The sequence below is a fragment of the Hesperophylax consimilis genome, chromosome 17 (assembly GCF_061612785.1).
Source record: "Hesperophylax consimilis isolate HC1 chromosome 17, BYU_Hcon_1.0, whole genome shotgun sequence".
NCBI lineage: Eukaryota > Metazoa > Arthropoda > Insecta > Trichoptera > Limnephilidae > Hesperophylax > Hesperophylax consimilis.
This window is the reverse complement of record NC_142852.1, coordinates 3,766,188-3,787,837: the sequence shown is the minus strand read 5'-3', so window position 1 is coordinate 3,787,837 and position 21,650 is coordinate 3,766,188. Positions and strand designations below refer to the sequence as shown.

Here is a 21,650-nt window from a genome sequence, read left to right as displayed (position 1 = left end):
ATTCAAAATTATAACAAACTAATCTGCTATTTTCATCATTTTGTTTTGATTTTTCAAAATGTTTGATTAAAACATTTTGCCTTGGATTTTTTTAATGTTTTGGACAGCAAAATATTTGAAGATTTCTGTTGTTGGCGTCCTTATGGGAGCTTTTAGGATGGTCTTTAAAATACCCTCCTGGGCTTATTTAGATGGTTGCATCATGTTCTTGAAGTTGCAGAACCCCATCCTAGTATACCATATTCGATACGAGAGTGGCAAAGGGCAAACAAATGTTTTTTATGTCATTTTGAGTGTTTTTATTTGTGTCACTAGATCGTGCCTTGTGTTCTTCAGGGTTCCTCGACCTGTTCAACCATTCACTTCCAAGTCATATATTCTCCTAGCACCTCTTTCTTCGTTCATCACTTACATCTCATTTTACCACAAATAATTATTTGATTCGTGTCTTCCTCGGGAATCTTAGGATTTTTCTGCCATTCGCTTCATACAATATCACGAAATTTATATTGTTTCTGTTGACTGCATTATTTTGACTTTAATTCGACTACGTATCTCATTTTAGTGCTGAGATAACGTGTTAAGTCGATCTCGAGCGTCCCAGAATTCTTCAACCATTGAAACCACTCTTTGAACAGTCCTGGCGCTAATAAAAAGAAACCTCGAAATGTTCAGTTAAATTGGTAAAGTAGATTTAGAGTCTATGGGGGACAAACCAAAAAACCTCGATTTTTGTACATATAGATTTATTTATGACTCTTATGTTTTTACACAGAAGTGAGTAATAAGCAGTGGTTTTATGGTTTGAAATTGGATAAATTTAAATGAAAAATTAAATAATCCAATCATTTACAGAAATAATATTTAACATTTAATGTTTTGTTAAAAATGTGGATATTATTTGTATATTAGTTTTTTAAACTATGTAAGCGAGGAATCGTCGAGTTTGCTACATAATTTGTTTGTGAAAAGAGACAATTAAATATGTCCTTATGCAAAGTGTGTCAAATGGGTTCTCTTATATTGACTAGACTCGCAACAGTCTAGCGTTTAATTTATAATTACAAAAAGGAAGCCTTAGTCGCTTTTCCTTCATCGATCCTTAAATATTTGTATATTTTTGGTATTAAATAAAAAGAGTGTAATAAGAGAAACATAATAAATACAAAACAATACAAGAACAACACGTCAACTCATCAGAGATCAAATGGGAAAATAATTCACCGACTCCGGTACTCGGTAGAACTTCTAACAGGGCCTATAAAACCTACTGATCCCTCAATATAAATATTTTTAAAATCTTTCTTATTATAATAAATAATATAATGATATGCATATTTTTATTATAACACATAAACTATTATTGTGTTTTGTAAAAAAACGTAACTGCTGTTCTGCAGGTTTTATTTTAACATCTTATCTTAATTAATGGAAAAATAGTTAGGTTCTTTTAGTTAGTTCTTATTAATTACATTGACAGAAAAATTTAAAAAATTATTTGTATCAACTTACGGTTTTCCTAGTAAAAAGTAATGGACTAACGTTCAGGAAAAAGTAACTTAAATAATTAAAAATAAATATAAAATATAATGGCGAACCTACAATAAGGAGATTAAGGTTGAATTCAGAGTAGACTCTAATATTATAGGCAGTTATGGGTACCGCCGCCCTGGGAAACATTTATTGGATAACCAACGCCTCTGGCAAAGTTTGGTCCACGTGGTTCGCTATATGTAGTGATTTTGTTGGCAGAGGTGCCCGGGTTCATGCGGTACGGTTTGTGGGAGGGTTGGATTCTTAAGTCCGTCACTTCTGGACACACTGATCCCTAGATTCCTATCCACCCCTTATACCGTGTCCTTCCCAGAACTTCCTCTCTTTATAATACACTCCACACACCATCATTATTTTCCTCGGGGCCGTATGACGGTCTCCGTGTTTATTTATCATTCATTAATAACGCCCTATCAATTATTAAACATAACGATTCATTAAACATAATACATGGATTATTATCATACCATAACTAAATAAAAAAAATACAAAATCAAATGCTAATAATAAGATTAACATAAAATCCAAATAAATGTAAATAAAAAAAAGTTTTATGTATAAAGTACGTATTGTAATGATCTGCCCTTTCTACTTCAAACTTTTCCTTCTCTTCTTTCTACGATAAATTTTCTGTAAGTCCCATAGGAAACTTTTCCATAAGGCTTTGGTTATGTATATCCGGGGTAGGAATATCCTCCCTGTGGTCTTTATAAGCCTTTCCTCCTCTCTTTATTACACACCCCTTCAAGTGTGTACATCCTAGTTTGTCCACGTGACGTACGACCTTGAACGTACTCATTTCACGTGACGGTTCAGTATAAAAAGGCTTCACCGAACGTTGTGTTGGTTTTTTGTTTCTCGGTTTAGAATCCTAGTTATGTATGTATGTGTGGTATCCCTCGGTTCTTTTGAGATAGAGTGAGTTGAATCCATTACCGCTGTGTTTTAAAACCATTTCATAAACCTTATCTTCTAAGTCGCCTGCTCCCCCAACTAGCTACGCGATTCTATCTATCGTAGGGTTATGTGAGTATAATAAAGTGTTAGATTTTATATATGTGATATACATACGATAAATTTATGGTGTTAGTTGTCGGCGCCATCCATGTATATATTTTGGGAGGGGAAGGAGAGGAAAGGAAATGAATTTTTTTCAAGTTAAGACTGGCTCCTCCGCTTACCAAACAAAACTGATGGATGATAATTCGAACAAGGCAATCGATATCTGCGTGTCTGGATATCACAACCGGCCGGGTCTCCCCTTGTTCCAAATCGGCAACCTTCACGCCAGAATAAAGAAAACCAGGTCTCTTCACCAATTTCAGAATTGCCCCAATCTCAAACACCTCCAGGATAAACTACTTTACTGAGTGTAGAAGGGGAAAACCATAACATCCCTTTATCACGAATCTAGTCGCGAAAATGTGACACGTAAGGTCCTAAGTTACGTGCCACCTCTAGAAAACGTTGTAACTCCCACGTCGTCGGGGATTTACATCCCTTTCTAGGTCAATACATAGATAACACACGACGATCTTGTCGACATTTTGCCCGCTTATTAACGATAGGTTGTGTGCCTACCCATTCAGCCAATTATCATGTGAGATATATGTAAGGTCTACTCGATATGCCAAATTTGGGATGAGGACTGTCTGTATTTTAATATTTGGTTCCAGTATTTATTTTATGAGGTTACTAGCATCCTCGTGTATTAGGTGTGGGTAACTCCTACTGAATACCTATCCTCTCAGGTAAGGTATAAACGGATAATTGGTTTGATTTTTTGCATTTAATTTAAAGAGGCTGCCTACCTCTCGAAAGGTACCTGTTGAGAAAAGTTGTTCGGTTGGTAGTTTTATTTCGGAGATTACCATCTCCCTCTTTCGACTTTAGATTTGTTTTTGTGCATCCCAATTCGTAACTTAGAAAGTCAAATAATAGATGAAAAGTATTAAATTAGAAAGTCAAATAACAGAAGAAAAGTTTTCATTTTGTTCCGTCTGGTTGCATCCGATCGCTTTCAATTCGGGACGGCATACGCTAGCAAAACTTCCCCCTTTGACTGACTGTACCTGCGTCTTTTCCTATATATGAAAAGGTCGTTGACTCGTCTCTCGCTCACAGCTGATTGACGGTTCGCCTAGCACATCCCTGTTAATGATAACATTATTTGGGCGGCAGGTGTCGTAAACTTAGTTCCTGTACCTCGGTTGTATCCGTCTTTTAAAAAGGTCCTCTGAAATTTAATAAATAATATAAAAACTCACCCAGTTAATCACCTCTCATTCTCAGCGTGAAGCTTACCTGGTTACACTATATAGCTAAATCACTTTAATTTTCGACCTCCTCCCTACGCTTATAAAAGGGTAATTAAATATTCCTGTAAATAAAATTGTACCTCCCTAATCTGTTAGGATTCGAACCCACAGTTAATAATCTATTTGATTCTCTGGGTTTCGGTCTCCGTGGATAGAATGCCATCTCGCCAAATCAATAACTTAGCCCGATTAAACACTTCCTGCCTTTATATGTTCACTTTGTTTTAAAAACGCGATCATTATTTTCATTATTTTCATGTTTTTAAGACAAGCAATCTAGTTCGAACTGTATACGAAATCACGTTTAAATCAACACAACTTTATAACACAATCGCGATTGCACAACACCTGGCGCCCCTGAGGTGGGTTTTTACAAAACGGCGCTCTACAAATTATCCAATTATTATTATTGTCATTATTATTAATTGTTTTCTCACTGAGTCGAACCACTTTCACTTCACACAAACACCGGATCAATAATATTTCACTTTAGTTCAAAATTCCACAATACTATTAACACCATCTGAATCCACTAATTCACTGCAATTTCACACAACACTTCTCATTTGTATCGATTTCATGGAGCTGTCAACGCACTCAAGTTCCAAACCTGACTGTCCGTCCCTGCGCCCTGTCCCGTGTGAATGTGTTTACTCCAGCCCTGTCTGTCAATAAAATCTCCCGTCGTTGTCTAAACAAAAATTTTTTTTGAGCACGTTCGTTTCGTTTATTTTATGTGAGTGTCCAAAACATCACAGTATGTACATTGTACATTCATATATGCATATAATTATTTATGTTTTTTTGCAAAACCAGTAAGACTGAAAACAGTAAAATAATTTACACGTCAGGTAAATAGAAAATAATTATATTTAATATACTGATATGTATTATAAAACAAATGTTTAAAAAAAGAAGAAAAATAATGTCTGTTGTATCTCTAGAAAAAAAAACTAATAAATAAGGCAAAATACCAATGCCCTAATTACTATCGAATTAAAATAATAGTACTTGAAATGGTAAAGTAAATCAAAATATAATATACATTTCAAGTATGACCGTAAATGCATACAGTCATTAATATGCGTCCAAAAAAATAAATAACAAATAAACTAAGGAGTACGTTAGTTAAACGTTGGAAGGTATATAGTCCAGTCAGTGGGGAGTTTTACCTTGCAAAAGGTTAGGTAGTAGCGATTTTGATATATGTTGTTAAGATTGGGACTCTAAAGAAAAAAAAAAGTTTTCGACCTTGGGAGGGTCGAGCTCGATCCGCCATCTTGGATTGAAGGTGCCAAAATTTGTTTTTTTCAAAATAATTGTGAAGTGGTCGTTTTTACAACCAAATTGTTAAACGCAAACTTAAAGACAACTAAATTACCTACATTTTTTGTAGAAAGTTTTTTTTTGTAAGTCTAATAGGTAACGAGTTACAGTGGCGGAAATGTGAATATTTTTCAAAAAAGTGATGAAATTCCCAACTTTGTAATTTTTGCGGGTTATTCATTACATAATTATAATAATTTTGTTAACTCATTTCCACACCACCATGAGGTAGAGAACATTGCGCACTTTTTTTATTGTGGTATCCCCAGTAGGTCAACTCCACAGATATACCTGCGTTATGCTACAGTAAATTATGTTACATTACTGTGAATTATGTTACATTACTGTGAATTATGTTACTATAAATTATGTTACTTAATAACAGTCTTCGTCATCAATGTCATCATCTAACTCATTGCCTGTGATATTTGGGCTTCCATTGACAAAAGCTCTTCTTCTTCGTCCTCGACATCGATGTGAACCTCTGGTGAATTTCGGCATGTTTGACCATTACAGCACCCACATACAATAGAACACTTCAATCCAGCTTTCCTGCAGCCACATGCAACGCCGCATCCTTTTTTACAATTGCATGAAATAAATTTTAATAAAGTCTCGGGTGCTGGTTTCTTTGTCATTCTTACTGGAACAAGCCCGTTGATGTCACGTTTCCAGGCCCAGTTTTCTGGATTTTTTTGGATTCCATACCATTTTTGGACTTGATGGTACGTTCTAAATGCATGGTACCGTGTAGCGTCGTTCGTTAGTGGCAAAGAGGCAAGATTGAATTTGCTTTTTGTTGTCGACTTTGCGAAACGTTTGTAGAGGACTTCTTCCAAGGTTTCCTTATCCATGTCACCCCCGTATAAAGCAACAAGAAAGCGTGTTCCTGCAACTGCTATGTCTTCTGGTGTTGCATCATGTTGTTTGAAGATTCTTATCATGGCATTGAGTCTTGTGTCGTTTTGCACAAGCGAACAAAATTTATTTTTTCCTTGGTTGAAGAAGGACGATGTTGTATCGCAGCCGCTAAAGGCATGAAGAAACAGAATATTCTCAGCCGCCTCTTTGTATTTCACACTATTCGCGGAATACAATCTTTCAAAAGTTTTGCCTCTACCGGGTTTGCGAAGATATATACTATTTTTTTGTGGTGCTAATGCTGTCATGCTGTCAGCAGAACTAGGAGATCAACGTCTTCGCCAATAATGAAAACAGCGTCATATGATGAACACAAGGAAATCGCAGTATTGACAATCAACTCATCAGCATCTTCTTCAGCCTGCTTAACTGTAAAATCATCCTGTATAAATTGCTTTGTAAGCATCGAAATCAGACGGACTTTGTTATTTTCATTGGCTAAAAATCGTTCTTGTGAAACTTGAACTGGCATTGTTTCATCGAAAAGAACATCTGCAGACATGTGCTTCTTCGATCGGCGAAGTCTTTCTGCGGTTTTCGTATTTTTTTCACCATCATCAAGCGGATATCCATCGAAAACAATGACTGCATATGATCCATAGTGATTTCTTACATAGTGAACGTACTTCTCGCAAATTGACCCAAAATAATCATTCCGATTCCATACAACTTTATGTAAAAGATATCCTCCATCTACAACATTAATTTTGCTACCTTCAATTTGCACGCCTTCTGGAAGTTGTTCGAAAACACCATAAAATGATGATTTCGTACCTTTGCGCACGAGCACACTGAGTGACCGAGCATCCAGGCAACGTCCTGTAACCACCCCGACTCAATCAGTGTTGCCAAGTCAGCTGTAGACTAGGATCCCACTATAACAAATCAACGTCATCGAGCACACGGATGATGCTATATAAGTATATTGTAACGTAGAAATACGTTAAAATGATATTGTGTAATATGTTCGTACAAAATTTATCAAGAAAACTGGAGTTTTACAATTTTTTGTCAAAATTTTCTTCTTTCAACCGCTGTAACTCGTTACCTATTAGATTTACAAAAAAAAACTTTCTACAAAAAATGTAGGTAATTTAGTTGTCTTTAAGTTTGCGTTCAACAATTTGGTTGTAAAAACGACCACTTCACAATTATTTTGAAAAAAACAAATTTTGGCACCTTCAATCCAAGATGGCGGATCGAGCTCGACCCTCCCAAGGTCGAAAACTTTTTTTTTTCTTTAGAGTCCCAATCTTAACAACATATGTGAAAATCGCTACTACCTAACCTTTTGCAAGGTGGAGCCCTTTTTTATCCCCCACTGACTGGACTAATAGAGACAAGAGTATTTTTTAAAAGCCAATAAATAAAACAAGTTAATAACTAGCAATTAGGTCTGAAATTAGTTGCCTTTTGAAACTCACAAAATTATTAACACCAAATATATCAATAAGTTCAATGTATTTGTTTGCAAGGTGATGAATTCTTGGATTGGTGAATACAAAGAGTAGTTAGAATTAAGGTTATTGTTACATTTAAAAGAGTCTTTGCTTTGAGTTTGTCTGGCAGGTACATTCATATAAATTAATTCCAATAATTCAGGGCTGTCAATTAGAGATTTGATAATTTTGAATTTTTTTTATTTTTATTTTTTTTATTTCATATATATCCCGTTAAACTACAGTTAAGTAGTTTGTCAAACAGGATAATAAAAATAATATATCAGTTAGAATTAATTTTTCACTTGTAGCAAACACTTTGTGGGTATACATAATTATAATAATTAAAATAAATAACTTTGTTTTAATACCACTTTATTGTATATATTTATAACCAACCGGTTTCAGTTCAACCCGAACCTTAGAATTCTTAGTTAGAATTCTTCTATCTGATAGTTTGAGAATTATTGTTTCGGTACGTTTCTTATTATAATTTATAAATTCGATGGAAATATTAATTTAAAAATTGATGTACCGAAGAAATTTATTTTGTACCTTTTAGAAGGCTTGAGAATGGACTTTGTAATGGACTTTGACCATACTGTTGAAGTATATTCTAATTTACTTCGTACTAATGAACAATATAGAAGTTTTAAAGTTAAAACATTTTAAGCTTTGCCCCCATTTTCAAAATAAAACCGAGCATTCTCATTGCATCGCTTGTAGTTTCATCGATGTGTAAGTTAAGCTATAGACTTTCGTGGAATAACACACCGAGATCTAGAATCTGTGAAACTCAAAGAAGATTTAATGAAATAAGAAAAGAGGATTTTTACCTTTGTAAAAACTAATAATCTGGCATTTACTAATATTTTGTTGCAAATCATTTTCAGAACACCAAGCAAATAGTTTATTCAGGTTCAACTGCAAAATAGCGCGATCATTATTATCTTAAATTATTCTGTAGATCTTCAGATCATCGGCAAATAATTAATAAATATTTGACTTTACTAAAAATATTTGCTATGTCATTGACGAACAAACAAAATATTATTGGGCCCAAATGAGATCCTTGCGGTACTCCACTTGATGCCGCAAATTTGTAAGAAGTGAATGAATCCTAAAGGATCAGGAAACACACCTGATGAGAGTGACTTCATAAATGTATTTCATATGTAACTTCATATGTATGGGATGTGACAATGAATGCATACAGTTAACGAGGAATCTAGGTGGAACTTTATCGGGTCCTGCGGATTTGCGGGAATCGAGACTCTTCAGCTTAGATATAACGTCCTCTATAGTTACTGTACAGTCAGATATATCAAGATTTTCAACCAAATTAGAGCAAGAGTACTTACTGTCTACACTTTTACTAACATATACACCACCAAAAAACTCAGCAAACAGATTAACAGTTTCTTGTAGATTTTGTGATTGTTTACAATCAAACGACGTAGTACTAGGTATATAAGTTCCAGTTTCTTTTTGGGATTTAGTTCGAGTGAAAAGGCTCTCGACTGGCCAGCTGGAGGTCGCGGGTTAAACACCCACTGTGCACGAGCTAATTTTATTCGTTTAATTTCTGTTATTTCTGCACGTTTGAGAGTGAAATATACTCTCAGTATCGCCCTCGTGTAAAATCACCATTCAGAATTGAAAGGATGCTTGAAATGGCTTTGGCCGTGTTTGGTGATCAGATCTGAATTGTCAGGAATTTCCACACTTTCCTCTACCGCGTCTCCTTCCCTTCCTTCAGCATCACAACATACACGAATTGGGGACGCCATAGTCTCACTGGCTATAGACTGCTGGAAGCAGTTGTACGGTTATACATAAAAAAAAACTAAAAAAGGAGATAATTTTAAAAATAAACATGAAATACAATGTATGTGTATTTCTAGCTGCGCCCACTGCTGACAATGAAATCCAATGGCGTGTGGTCGGAGGAACAGATGCAGAAGTCGATGAGTTTCCCTACATAGCGTCCTTGAGGGACATCAATAACCAGTTTCTTTGAGGAGGCTCCATTGTGAACGCACATACCGTCCTCACAGCTGCACATTGAGTTGAATAGTAAGCAAACCTCCTTATATATATACAATATATACATGGACCTACGTCAGATTTGTCGATCTCATTTTGTATTTATTTCATATCTCATAATTAAAAAATTAAAAATTTATAGCTTCCAATAATATGTAAAAAAAACAGTTGCAAGATAATTTTGTTATTCTGAATTTGAAATATGAGATCGACAATTTCGACGTAAAATAATAGTGTTCCGATGTCCGAGTCGTTAAAGGCCTTGTTCCGGTAGATCATGTGTTCGATTTGCAGTTTAGACCGTTGTTCTGTTTCATGTTTCGTTTAGCTTTCTTAATGTAATCTTCTTCTTCATTAATGTGTCTCTTTTAGTTGTTTTATGTAGTTACTTTCCAAGAAAAATGGCACAATGATGTTACTGCGAAAGCACACTTCTGTCATGACAGAACATTTCAACTTAAAATACAGCATTCTGCCAAATACGCTGTTTTGCCACTAGAACTAGCGTCCGGCACCGGTGCATATTCAGGAAATACGCCAAACGCTTGCCCTATATTAGAACGTATCGCTTCTACGACTCGTTCTTGCTCGACTGTAGATCGATTGAAAGCCTTTGTGTTTCCTCCCTCCTACAACATGGGTCTCTTCAAGACCCATGTTCACTCCTTCCTCTTCTCTAAATGATCCTCCACACGACATCTCCAGAGAAGACACTGGCCCTCAAGGAATTTGTTTTCCTCAGGGCCTTCGGTGTGGAATTATAAGTCTGTCTTGGTGGGGGAGACAGAATGCTTGAGTTTCAGCGTTTTGACCTCACGTGTAGGCAGCTATCCGTGCCAAGTGCGCGTCGCGTGATGTGTCAATATGCTGTATCTCCGATAGCTAGTCTTGGGATGAATGACTTTTGACTTATTTGGACATTTTGCTATTTTAGCAAATAGCAATAAAAAAAAATATTCTGAAACAAATTTCAGAATAAATTTGTAATGTTGTAAAAAAACCATATGTGACATCTACAATATCAACGTTTTACTTAGGAATTTTCATGGACAGTATTGAAATGCATTCAAAACTTGTAAAATCTAGCTCTGTACACTGCACATTACCTGAATGTAGTCATGATTTCACTGAACTGCGATTGTAGTTGGTCGGATCCTTTTTTATTAACGCCCAATTGGGTTTTTATAATAAGATTTTATTAAAAACAACAGCTACTTAAACTTGAACTAAACCACAGTATAACACAATTAAAAATATTTATGAAAGAACTTTTGAAATACAACATAAAAAATATGTAATGAATACTGCTGCTCAATCATATTTATAAATTATTTACATTTACTTAAAAGAGCTGAATTAATTTAGCTGTAAATGTGTCTAAATTAAAGACGAAAATATCAGCGACAACTATTAAGTCCTTGCTATTGTCCTGGAGTAACAGCGACAACTATTAAGTCCTTGCTATTGTCCTGGAGTAACAGCGACAACTATTAAGTCCTTGCTATTGTCCTGGAGTAACAGCGACAACTATTAAGTTCTTGCTATTGTCCTGGAGTAACAGACATATGAATTAATAAAAGCCCGGCTGTAGAGGTATAAAGATCGACCTCGGGATAAGTAACCAAACGTAGCGAACTACTTGGGGTGACCTATGGTAGAATGGTTCCCTGGGCGGCGGTACCCGTACCCGCCTTCCCATATTTTAGTTAAATATTTGTATCATTTCCAACAGCCGCCAAGCTGATGAATTGATGATCATCGTTGGAAGCATATACCTGAACTCAGGAGGTACCAAATACCTGATGTCAAAAATCACCACTCACCCCGACTACAATAAAACTCATGCCTGGGCCAATGATATCGCCATCCTTACCACCAGCGAGCCTATCACCACCAGCACTAGCGTCGGCTTCATCGCTCTGCCTTCCAGCTCTACTGGCGGCGGAGTCAACGTCACTCTAACTGGATGGGGACAAACCAAGGTGAGTTTTGTTCGAGCACACAGCTCTTCAACTAATTACATACTCTTTTATTATTCTGACTCTTGATCTCAAGTGTCTGATCACATTATCGTGCAATGTCTTCCTCAGGCGTCCGCGAGTTCTTCTACCATTAAAATTCACGTCATATATTCTCATTTCACTCCTTTATTCGTTCATTGTATTATTCGTTTATATTTCACAAACAATGCAATGCTTATTACTAGAAGCGAGCAGCGGAAAGCGGACGGCGAACTGCGTGAAGCCATAATTTTATTTCTACAGAAAGCAGCAAGGGAACTTCGCGCGCTAGACAGTGTACGGGAGGTAGGTTTTGGGATTACGAAAAAAACAATAATACTCCCAAGTACAGTGGTCTTGCATGTATGTCTAAATGAGTATATATTTTGAACAATATATTTATCATTAAGTTCTTTGGAATTCGTTACAAGGTGCTTTTTTATTGCCGAGTCTCATTTTTATGAACTAGTGCAATTTCATGACCCAGGACTGTTTTTATAGATTTCTTAAGATATATAATAAATCTGAAAGGACAGACCTTTTCAATGACTAAGGTACAAACTGTAAGTCGAAGTATCGAAATCATTCCATCCGCTGTTACAAAAGCGTTTTGAATCATCACAAGTTAGTGCTTCCTCAGGAATCGGCGTCTCAGAACTAAACTAGCTCGCGAGATGTGGGCGGGCAACAGCCCTTTCTTGTATACCAACGTTGCTAGAGTCAACACATGTGATGCGCTTTCCTCTTGCGTTGCGCGGAAATTAAATTAATTTAAAACGTGTCGATATTAGAGCTTTTGACAAGAATTGTAGGATGGACTCCTGGCTGGATCCTACTGCGAATCTGCTACCCTTCATGTGCTTCGATAACAATTCAGTGCCGAGTTTCTGTTTATAATTCACCAGAAGAGAGAGATGATAGGAGAGATTAAATATAGAATGCATGTACCCGTATTGTAATTCATGAACCCGTATGTGTAAGCTTGAAATGATCTGTGTACATCTCCTTTGTGTTGAGCCCTACCATAATATACACTTGATAAATATCACTTGTGGTTATTAACGATCGCCGTCCTGACATAAATGAAGTAATCGGAACAAGATAGCTGTTCCCTGGCCTAGGACAACTCAATGTGGTGCTTTGAGCTAGCCGTGAATTGTCTTAGGTTTGGCTGACACTCAAACCTACTTCCCGTCTTATTTTTCCCTGCCATTGTGTAGCCGGAGTACTCTATTTTAAATAACTAATGTGGCACTCTTACACTGCGGCCTAAACATGGCACCGCCAAGCGATTGAAAACATATGATGAAGTTAATGTTAAAATTAATTGCTGCACTGGGGTAATTCTGAAAACGCAGAGATCTGTTGAAAACTCACAGCGTGAATTCACTTTCAACTATTATTTATTTGAAAATATCAAGTATTGTTTTTAATACATGTGATGTGTTTACTAGAATATTCTGTCTTCCATCACAAATCACAGAGCAAGCAGGTTTTTGCAGACCAACAGGGAGATCGGAACCTTTCTAGATTAGATCTTTAAAATCATCATGTGATTGTTCCGTTGTAAATAAAATTCAGAGATTTACAAATGTTTTTATTGAACAGACCTTGAAAACTAAAAGAATGATTTACATTATATTTCATCGTTGTGGTGGCTTAAATGTTTTGTTGTATTTTCAGGAGCCTGGACCACCCTCCAACATCCTCCAGAAGATCACTCTTCTCACCCTCTCCGATGAAGACTGTAAAAAACAGTTCACTAGTGACATCGTTGACGAGACTAATTTGTGCACATTCACTAAGGTTGGCGAGGGAGCTTGCAGAGTAAGCCATACATTTATACATTATTTAGGTCTAGAGGCAAAATGGCGGATGACTAATACATTTTTTTCGAGTATATAACTTCCCATTTATGAGGGGTATTTTTCAGTCTGCTCGTGCGCAAGATCGAATTGCATACGCTGCTGCCGCCGCTTACAAAAACAATATGAATGTTACGAAAAAAAGTGATAAATTAATTATTAATGAACTTCTAACGTTTCTTCAAAACAAAATCGATGTCTTAGACGAACTAACCGCGGTCCAAATATGCTCCAATCATTTCTCAAAAGATTAAGTGGAGGCTGCAAAAGACATTCTGTGCAGTGAAACAGTTAAACGCAGGATTATGAGGAAAGGCGAAGGTAGGAAGTGTAAGAATTTATATGATATTATTAAAATACTGAAGGAAACAGAGAAAGAAGCTCTACCGACATTTGTGGCTCAGAATCTACTCAAACTACCGCCTGTCAATTTCGATCACGTAGATGTCACTTGTCTCCTAAAAGATATAATGGCATTAAAGGGTGAACTAACCACAATTCAGTCACAAATGTTGTGCAAATGAAGTGTTGCGCTCTGAAATGGCTCTCCTAAGGAATGAACTGAAAATAAATAAATATAACCGTGTTCCAAATCAAGACTTAAACACATCGCCGTCCTTGAACACATTGAAGGTCACCATACCGGTTGCGGTAGAAAAGAACCGCTCAAACTTACGGTCGCCAACTAATGAATTACATCTCGACAACAATGCGCACTGCAATAATGTGATAACCCAGCCCGCCCCTCTCGCATTAGCTCCCCCACCTGTCACGCACTCTCCTCAATCATGGAATAAAGTAGCGGCGTCTAGCTCTCTCACACAACAACAAAAAGTCATACTACAGACATCACAGGTACATCAACCGGGAATGGATGAATCAGCCAAAGTTGCACGCACATAATCTCACAAAAATACATTTAAACCAGAGACAACTAATTTAAATACGGATGGTTATAAAACCGTTACAAGAAAACTAAGGAGATCGAAAAATATTATGACAACTGGAATAGCGATGGAGAACTTGATCAAAATAGCTGAGTAAAAAACAACGCTCTATGTCTCGAGGTTCGACAATAGTGTTACTGAGGACAATATTCGAGACTTTATCAATTGTTAAATAAAAGGAAGTAATATCCAAATAGAAAAAAATAATAAACGAAATCCCGCGCAGTTTGGATCTTTCAAGTTGACTATACCGAATACGGATTTCAAACCCTATATGAACAAAGAATTTTGGTTCACTGTTTTCAGTAAATTTATTTAAAAAAAATAAAATAGAAAAGAACAAAATTAAGATAATTTCGATAAACTGCAAAAGTTTTAAAAGAAATGTCATCTTCGTTATAGATATGTACGATGTAATACTTTTGCAAGGAACATGGTAATTACAAAACGAAACATCGAATCTATCCAAAATTCATCCGAACTTCCAGGGATGGGGTACCTCTGCTGTAGATTTATCAAACGGACCGCTATGGGGCCGACCCTAAGGAGGAGTCGCAGTACTTTGGAGGAACGAGCTGCAAGCTAAAATAATACCGTGTGGAGATGACCGCATCGCTGGTATTCAGATAACCACCAACGGAGGGACGATAAGCATACTGACTGTCTACATGCCGGTATGTCATGCGGGCAACATTACCGTCTTCACCAACTACCTTTCCAAAATACATACGATCATTCAAGATAACGAACACTCTGAAACCATTGTTATGGGAGATTTCAATGCTCACCCATCCTCCATATTCGGGAAAGAACTCTCTCATTTCTACACCGAAAATAACTACAGTTGTATCGATATTGAAAGACTTCCGAATGACACATATACATATATTAGCGATGCACACAATACCACTTCCTGGCTCGATCACTGTATATGCACTTATAATCTTAAGAACAAATTAGTTAGTCTGAAAATACACTATGGTACCGACTGGTCCCATCACCGGCCGACATCTTGCGTAATCGCTGCTGAACCTGCAACTATATTTAATAATCCACAACAGCCTAATAACATAATATGGAGAAGGAATAATAATAAGAAAATCAGTGGATATACGTCTGTAGCAGAAGTATTACTTAGTGTAATCTATCAAAGACACTCTGAATCCATTTTTAATTCGGATTCTATATGTGACAAATGCGACCATATACAAAATATGGACAATATATACACAGATATTGTTGAAGCCCTAAGTAAGGCTGCCAATATTGTATTTTATCGGGAGAACGATCAAAGTAAACCAAAATACATCGTGACATTTCTGAGTGGAATCAACAAGTTAAGGAATACTACGAAAATTCCAGATCGGCGTTGATGGAGTGGATTAAAAATGGGAGACCATTACATGGTCCCATTGCGGATGAAAAAAAAACGAAAAAGGAAGGAGTTCAAAATAGCTCTTCAACACTGTCAAAGCTCTTTTGAACAAACAAAGATGGATGATATCGTAAAATCACTTGACACAAAGCAGTTTGCCCAATTCTGGAAGAAAAGCAATAACCTGATCAAACCAAAAACTCGAATCGCCAGCCAAATTGATGGGTCCACAAACCCGGAAAAAATTGCTAATACTTTTAAAAGAACCTTTGCAGATATTTCCGGAAGTGAAGTACCGTCTGTCCCCGATATTATGGAATATGATGGACAAAACGTTTACCTCTCTGAAAGTAATATAATGAAGGCCATAACAGGAACTAAGGCTGGTAAGTCTCCGGGACATGATTATCTAAGTGTTGAACACATAAAATACGGAGGTAGATACATACCCAAACTACTAAACATACTGTTCAACACAATACTTAAACACATCTTTCTACCGGGCGCAATGACGAAAACGATTATAACTCTAATCCTGAAATCGGGACAGCCTGACATGACTAACTCCAGCAATTACCGGCCAATATCTCTTGCAACTATAACTGCAAGATTATTTGAAAAGGTATTAAATAAGATACATGATAAATTAATGTCTAAAGATAACCAGATGGGATTTAAATTTAGATAATCCACTAATATGGCAAAATATACTGCAAAGCAAATAATAGGATTCTATAAGAAACGAAAAACTACCGTATACGAGTGTTTCTTAGACCTAAGTAAAGCCTTCGACAGGGTCTGTCATAAAACATTATGGGATAAATTGAAAGCTATGAATATACCTACCTTATTTATAAACACACTATCCCGATGGCACTCTCATTGGCACTCTTATTGGCACTATTTGCGGTCAAGAGTAAGGCAAGTAGGGTGTATGTCCCCCATTCTATTTAATGTATACATGGACAAGTTATCAAGTCGCCTGGACATCAGAGTGGGCTGTCGTGTTAACAGTATATGTATGAATCATATAAGCTACGCGGATGACATAATCCTCCTAGCTCCGTCGATCAAGGGATTAACATTACTCCTAAACACTTGTGAAGAATATGGAAAACAGCATAATATGATGTAAAACCCGAAGAAGACGGAATTGATTGCGTTCCACCACGGAAAAAATTCAGATACAAGTAAGATGTTTCCCGTATACTTTAAAGAGGCAAGAATAAATACATGTTCGAACGTAAAATACTTGGGGCACATTATTAATCAAGACATATCGGATGATGGCGATATCGTACGACAAAGGAGAAGCCATAGTGTCTAATATAATTGCCCGCAGATTTTGCAAATGCAGCAATACCGTTAAAAAAATACTGTTCAACGCATTCTGTACTGGCCTGTATACGTGTGAGACATGGTGTCACTACCGAACTTGCTCGATGGAACGACTCCAAATTCAATATAATGACGCCTGTAGAGTCATATTTGGATACCGAAGATACAGCAGCGCATCGACAATGTTCACGGAACTAGGACTGAATGGATTTTCCGGCCTGATGAGACACCGGGTCACTGGAGCAAGGATGCGGCCAATGGCCTCCGCCAACACGTTGGTGACTGCAGTCTACCAGCACCAAGCGCCACTCCTGAGTGAGCGCTGGGCCCAAGCTCACTCAAGACCACGCCCTGCACAGTACTCTGTTGATAATTTATTCTTCTTTATATATTTTTGCATTTTTCATATATCTTTTCTCTGTTGTTAATTTATTCTTCTTTATATATTTTTGTTAAAAATATTATTGTATGTTGCATAATTATTGTTCAAGAAAATGTATTTCTATATGGGACGTGTGGGATTGCACTAACCTCCCCACATCCTAGAATAAATGTGAACAATATTAATATTTTAACTTCCGATTTTATGTCCGGATTAAATCTTCCCCATAGGAAAAACTAAGCCCTTCCACACACTTTTCCACAAATGATCACCTACTCAATCAACATTGTGCAAGTGCATTATATAAGTAAAGTAAATAAAAAACAATACAAGAACAACACGTCAACTCACCAGAGATCAAATGGGAAAATAATTCACCGACTCAAGATATTTTCATTTCATAGGGTTCGGCTCGGTAAAACTCCTAATAGGCCCTATAAATCCTACTGATCCCTCAACATAAATATTTGAAAAATGTTTCGTTATCCTACATGTATTCAAAATGACCAAATTTTGCATCTTTATATATACATTTTTTGATAGATCTAATACGCCTTAATTTTTAATGAGAGAGCTAGGTATAATGTCAGTAGCCGAAATAACGAATGGTAATATTTTTATGGTCTGAGAATGCCAAATTCTTTTTATCTCATTTCCTAAATCTGTGTATTTTCTTATTTTTTCATTAACAGATTTATGAATATTAAAAGATTTTGGAATAGCGACATCAATGATATAAGTTATTATTTTTAAACTTCCGATTTTATTGTCCGGGTTAAATCTTCCCCATAGGAAAAACTAAACCCTTCCACACACTTCTCCACAAATGATCTTCTAGTCAATCAACATAATGTAAGTGCATTATATAAGCAAAATAAATACTAAACAATACAAGAACAACACGTCAACTCAGCAGAGATCAAATGGAAAATAATTCACTGACTCCAGATATTTTCATATCAGAGGTTTCGGCTCGGTAGAACTTCTAACAGGGCCTATAAATCCTACTGATCCCTCAACATAAATTAAAAAGTGGGTGTGTCAAGTCTACGCAAGACAGAAGTGAAACTTCTAGTTTCAGCTGATGCTTGGCGTGGCGCAGTTCGCTGGTGTCTGAGAGAGAGGAAAGAAGAGAAGAGAGAGAACGTTCGTGAGCGGCTCCCCCACCTCAACAAGGTTTCACTTCAAAAATGCCACAGCCGAGAATCGAACCTCGCTTAACTGATTGAAAGCCAACCACGCTGAGCACCAACTGTAAGCAAAGCCGCATAAATTGATTATATTATGTAGGTTCTGAAAATATGAGAGCTTGTTATGTTTTATAATGTTACCTACATCACACCCAAAATATAATATATTTTTAAAAATAATGTACAATGTACAGAAATAGAATCCCACACAAGATCGCGTAGTGCGCTCTAGCGAACGGATATTTTATCAGAGGGAGATAGTTTTAATTTTTTTTTCTGTAAATTATTACATTTTATCAAAATAAATAAATTAATTAAATAAATGTAATACAATTATCATAATATACGGATTAGATAATAATTTTAATCCAACACAATAACGCAAAGCGCGCTCTAGCGGAGTAATGTTTTATCACAGTGAGATAAGTGTTTTTATTATTTTGCAATATTATTTTCTTTTAAAAAATGTTCTGACCTACTAAAAAATAAGATATTGAATGAAAAAGGCGTTAAAAACAAAAAAATAATGTGCGATGGCCGAGAATCGAACTCGGATCAACTGCTTGGAAGGCAACTATGCTGACCATTACACCACCAACGCCAGTTGTCGGGATGAGCTAAGAAGCATTTATATGTTACTTCAAAACTTTGACTAGATCAAATGAACTTTAATCGGTGGTGGGGGTACCCGCATTTTCGTTTCGGTCATGAGTCGGTTTTACTCCGGTCCTCGAAATTGCATGACGCGCGTAAAGAAGTTTCACTTCAAAAAAAATCTTAATTTAATTTATATATTATATTATTATTTTGCAAAACTTACTTATAACAATTTTGTTTTCATGATGTCTTTGTCAACGGTATTCATAGTTTGTGAAAATACCGAAGGAAAATACGCCACCTGTGTACGAGATTTCCAAATCTTGGGTAAATTTTAGTGAATATAGGCGGGTTTGAACTATATTCGGCAGATTTTCAAAAATTTCTGCAGGTTCAATTTTTTATTTTTAAGGATTTTACATATTTCGTTAGAATTCCTTTGTAAATTCCCACTCGGTTCTGGTACACGGTCCTTGCTTCATTCACATTCATACATAGTCTGATACATACTGTTTGATGCCCGAATGGCAATTAAAAATGGACTGTTTCTTATATTCGCGTCATTTGTTCTCCTTACACTCAATTCTTCATTCATTCGCTCATGCCCAAACGATGAAAGCATCCTTTTCTTAATTTTACTCACTACAATTTTCACCACATATACGCCTCATTACATATTTTGTTAGCGCCAACCGCGTTCACTCCTCCATTACTAGAGTTAACCATTCCTGCATTAACCATTTTTCAATATCCCAATCGGCGTTTCCATCTCTCGTAAACATAATTCCCGAATACACGAACTCATCCATCCACCTTCTCCAAGTATTCATCATTCACATCTACATTGTACACTGTTTTCGTTCTTTATCTTTCAAGCACCATGACTTAAGACTTATATACAATAATTTTAACTCATTCTTCATACATACTTGGTTCATCCTACTCACGAGAGACCGTAGATCTTCCATGCTATCAATAATATATAATTTTATATATGCTATAATTTCAAGCCCAATCCCACCTCTTCCAATTGTTCAACATAATTTCCATACGATTTCAATTCCATTTAACATACAAACTCACGCACCTGCTCCATATATTCATCAAATAGTTAAGGTTCAATTATTACATTAATTGAATAGACGAGTACTCCCAATTTTTATGCCGGCATCTTATTTTGATCACTACTAATATCTTGAATGTAAAAATCCTCTTTGTTTTTACTAAAGAAAATATTTTTATTTATAGGGAGACTCCGGTAGCCCACTCGTCGATGGAAATGTCTTGGTCGGTATTGCAGCCAGGGTAGTTCCTTGTGCCGTGGGTAAGCCTGATATTTTCGTCAGGGTCAGCTCCTATTTATCTTGGATCAACAACAACACTCAATCTTAACTATTTTTTTGCACAACTTTTCTTCACAGTCAAAATTTTCCGTTTACTGTTATGGTAGTAGGAGAAGTTATTTATAACCAGGGAATGTTTGTTTTTCTTTTGAAAACAATGAAACATTTTAATCTGAACAACAAAACCCATAACATGTATATGTAAAAGCCTTCTAGGCGTTAATAAAATAAAATAAAATAAAATAAAAATAAACAGTTTATTTTTATTTATTTATTTATAATTACATGTTACATGATTAATACATTTATTTAGAGAAGATATATTAGAGCACCATACTAGGCAGCTACCTGTTTCATGGTGCCCAATGGAGGAATGGTTAGTTTGAATTAAAATCTAGTGTAAACATATTTTGGTAGAATAATAAATAAAATTTGAAAATTAGTAAAAAGATGTTTTCAATAACTCACAAAAATTGCCAAAGTTTTCTATAAAATAAACACAAACATATATATATATCCCCTCTCGTATCCACGCCCATTTTTCGGTCGCATATACATTTTACACGATTTATTTTGTTGATCTATATATTTCTGACAAACTTGACGGCTTGCATGCGTTGTAACTTAACCGCCAATTTCGCGCGCGTTGTCGTACTTTTTAGATTCTGTTAGAACATCCATATTCTATGAAAATGACTTTATACTTAAAGAGGATAGACTGCCTCACGCGTATTTATATTGAAATAGAACTTTCGCAAACGTCAAATCCATGCTTAAAAAATCTTTTGAACTTGATTAAAGAAAAAATGTAACTTTAATGCATCATTTACTACGTTTCGTGACTAAGCAGGGGTGCCCGGGTTCATGCGGTGAGGTTCTTTGAGTCATTTTAAAAGACAAATTTCGAACATTGATTGAATCAAATTTTATTTTACCATCTCTCCCGACGTAAGTTTCTTGTAATGATTAAGTTGAAACAAAGCGTAATATCCATAATATGTGCCTATTA

The 21,650-nt window shown here is 36.0% G+C and overlaps 1 protein-coding gene across 1 annotated transcript; it reads left to right on the top strand.

Annotated features, from left to right (window-relative positions):
- Positions 1–8,671: 8,671 nt before the first annotated feature.
- On the top strand, positions 8,672–20,690 carry LOC149415794 (chymotrypsin-2-like). Its single transcript, XM_089641706.1, has 5 exons — positions 8,672–8,708; positions 9,463–9,568; positions 11,337–11,586; positions 13,288–13,431; positions 20,547–20,690. The coding sequence occupies exons 1-5, from the start codon at positions 8,672–8,674 to the stop codon at positions 20,688–20,690; spliced, it is 681 nt and encodes a 226-aa protein (XP_089497832.1).
- Positions 20,691–21,650: the final 960 nt, after the last annotated feature.

What these genes read in the sequence shown, in the direction of transcription:
- LOC149415794 (XM_089641706.1), top strand. Translation starts at nt 8,672, where the DNA reads ATGAATCCTAAAGGATCAGGAAACACACCTGATGAGA. An exon ending in AGGAAACACACCTGATGAGA is followed by an intron (nt 8,709 to 9,462) that starts GTGACTTCATAA and finishes GTGTATTTCTAG; the next exon opens with CTGCGCCCACTGCTGACAAT. An exon ending in TTGAGGGACATCAATAACCA is followed by an intron (nt 9,569 to 11,336) that starts GTTTCTTTGAGG and finishes CATTTCCAACAG; the next exon opens with CCGCCAAGCTGATGAATTGA.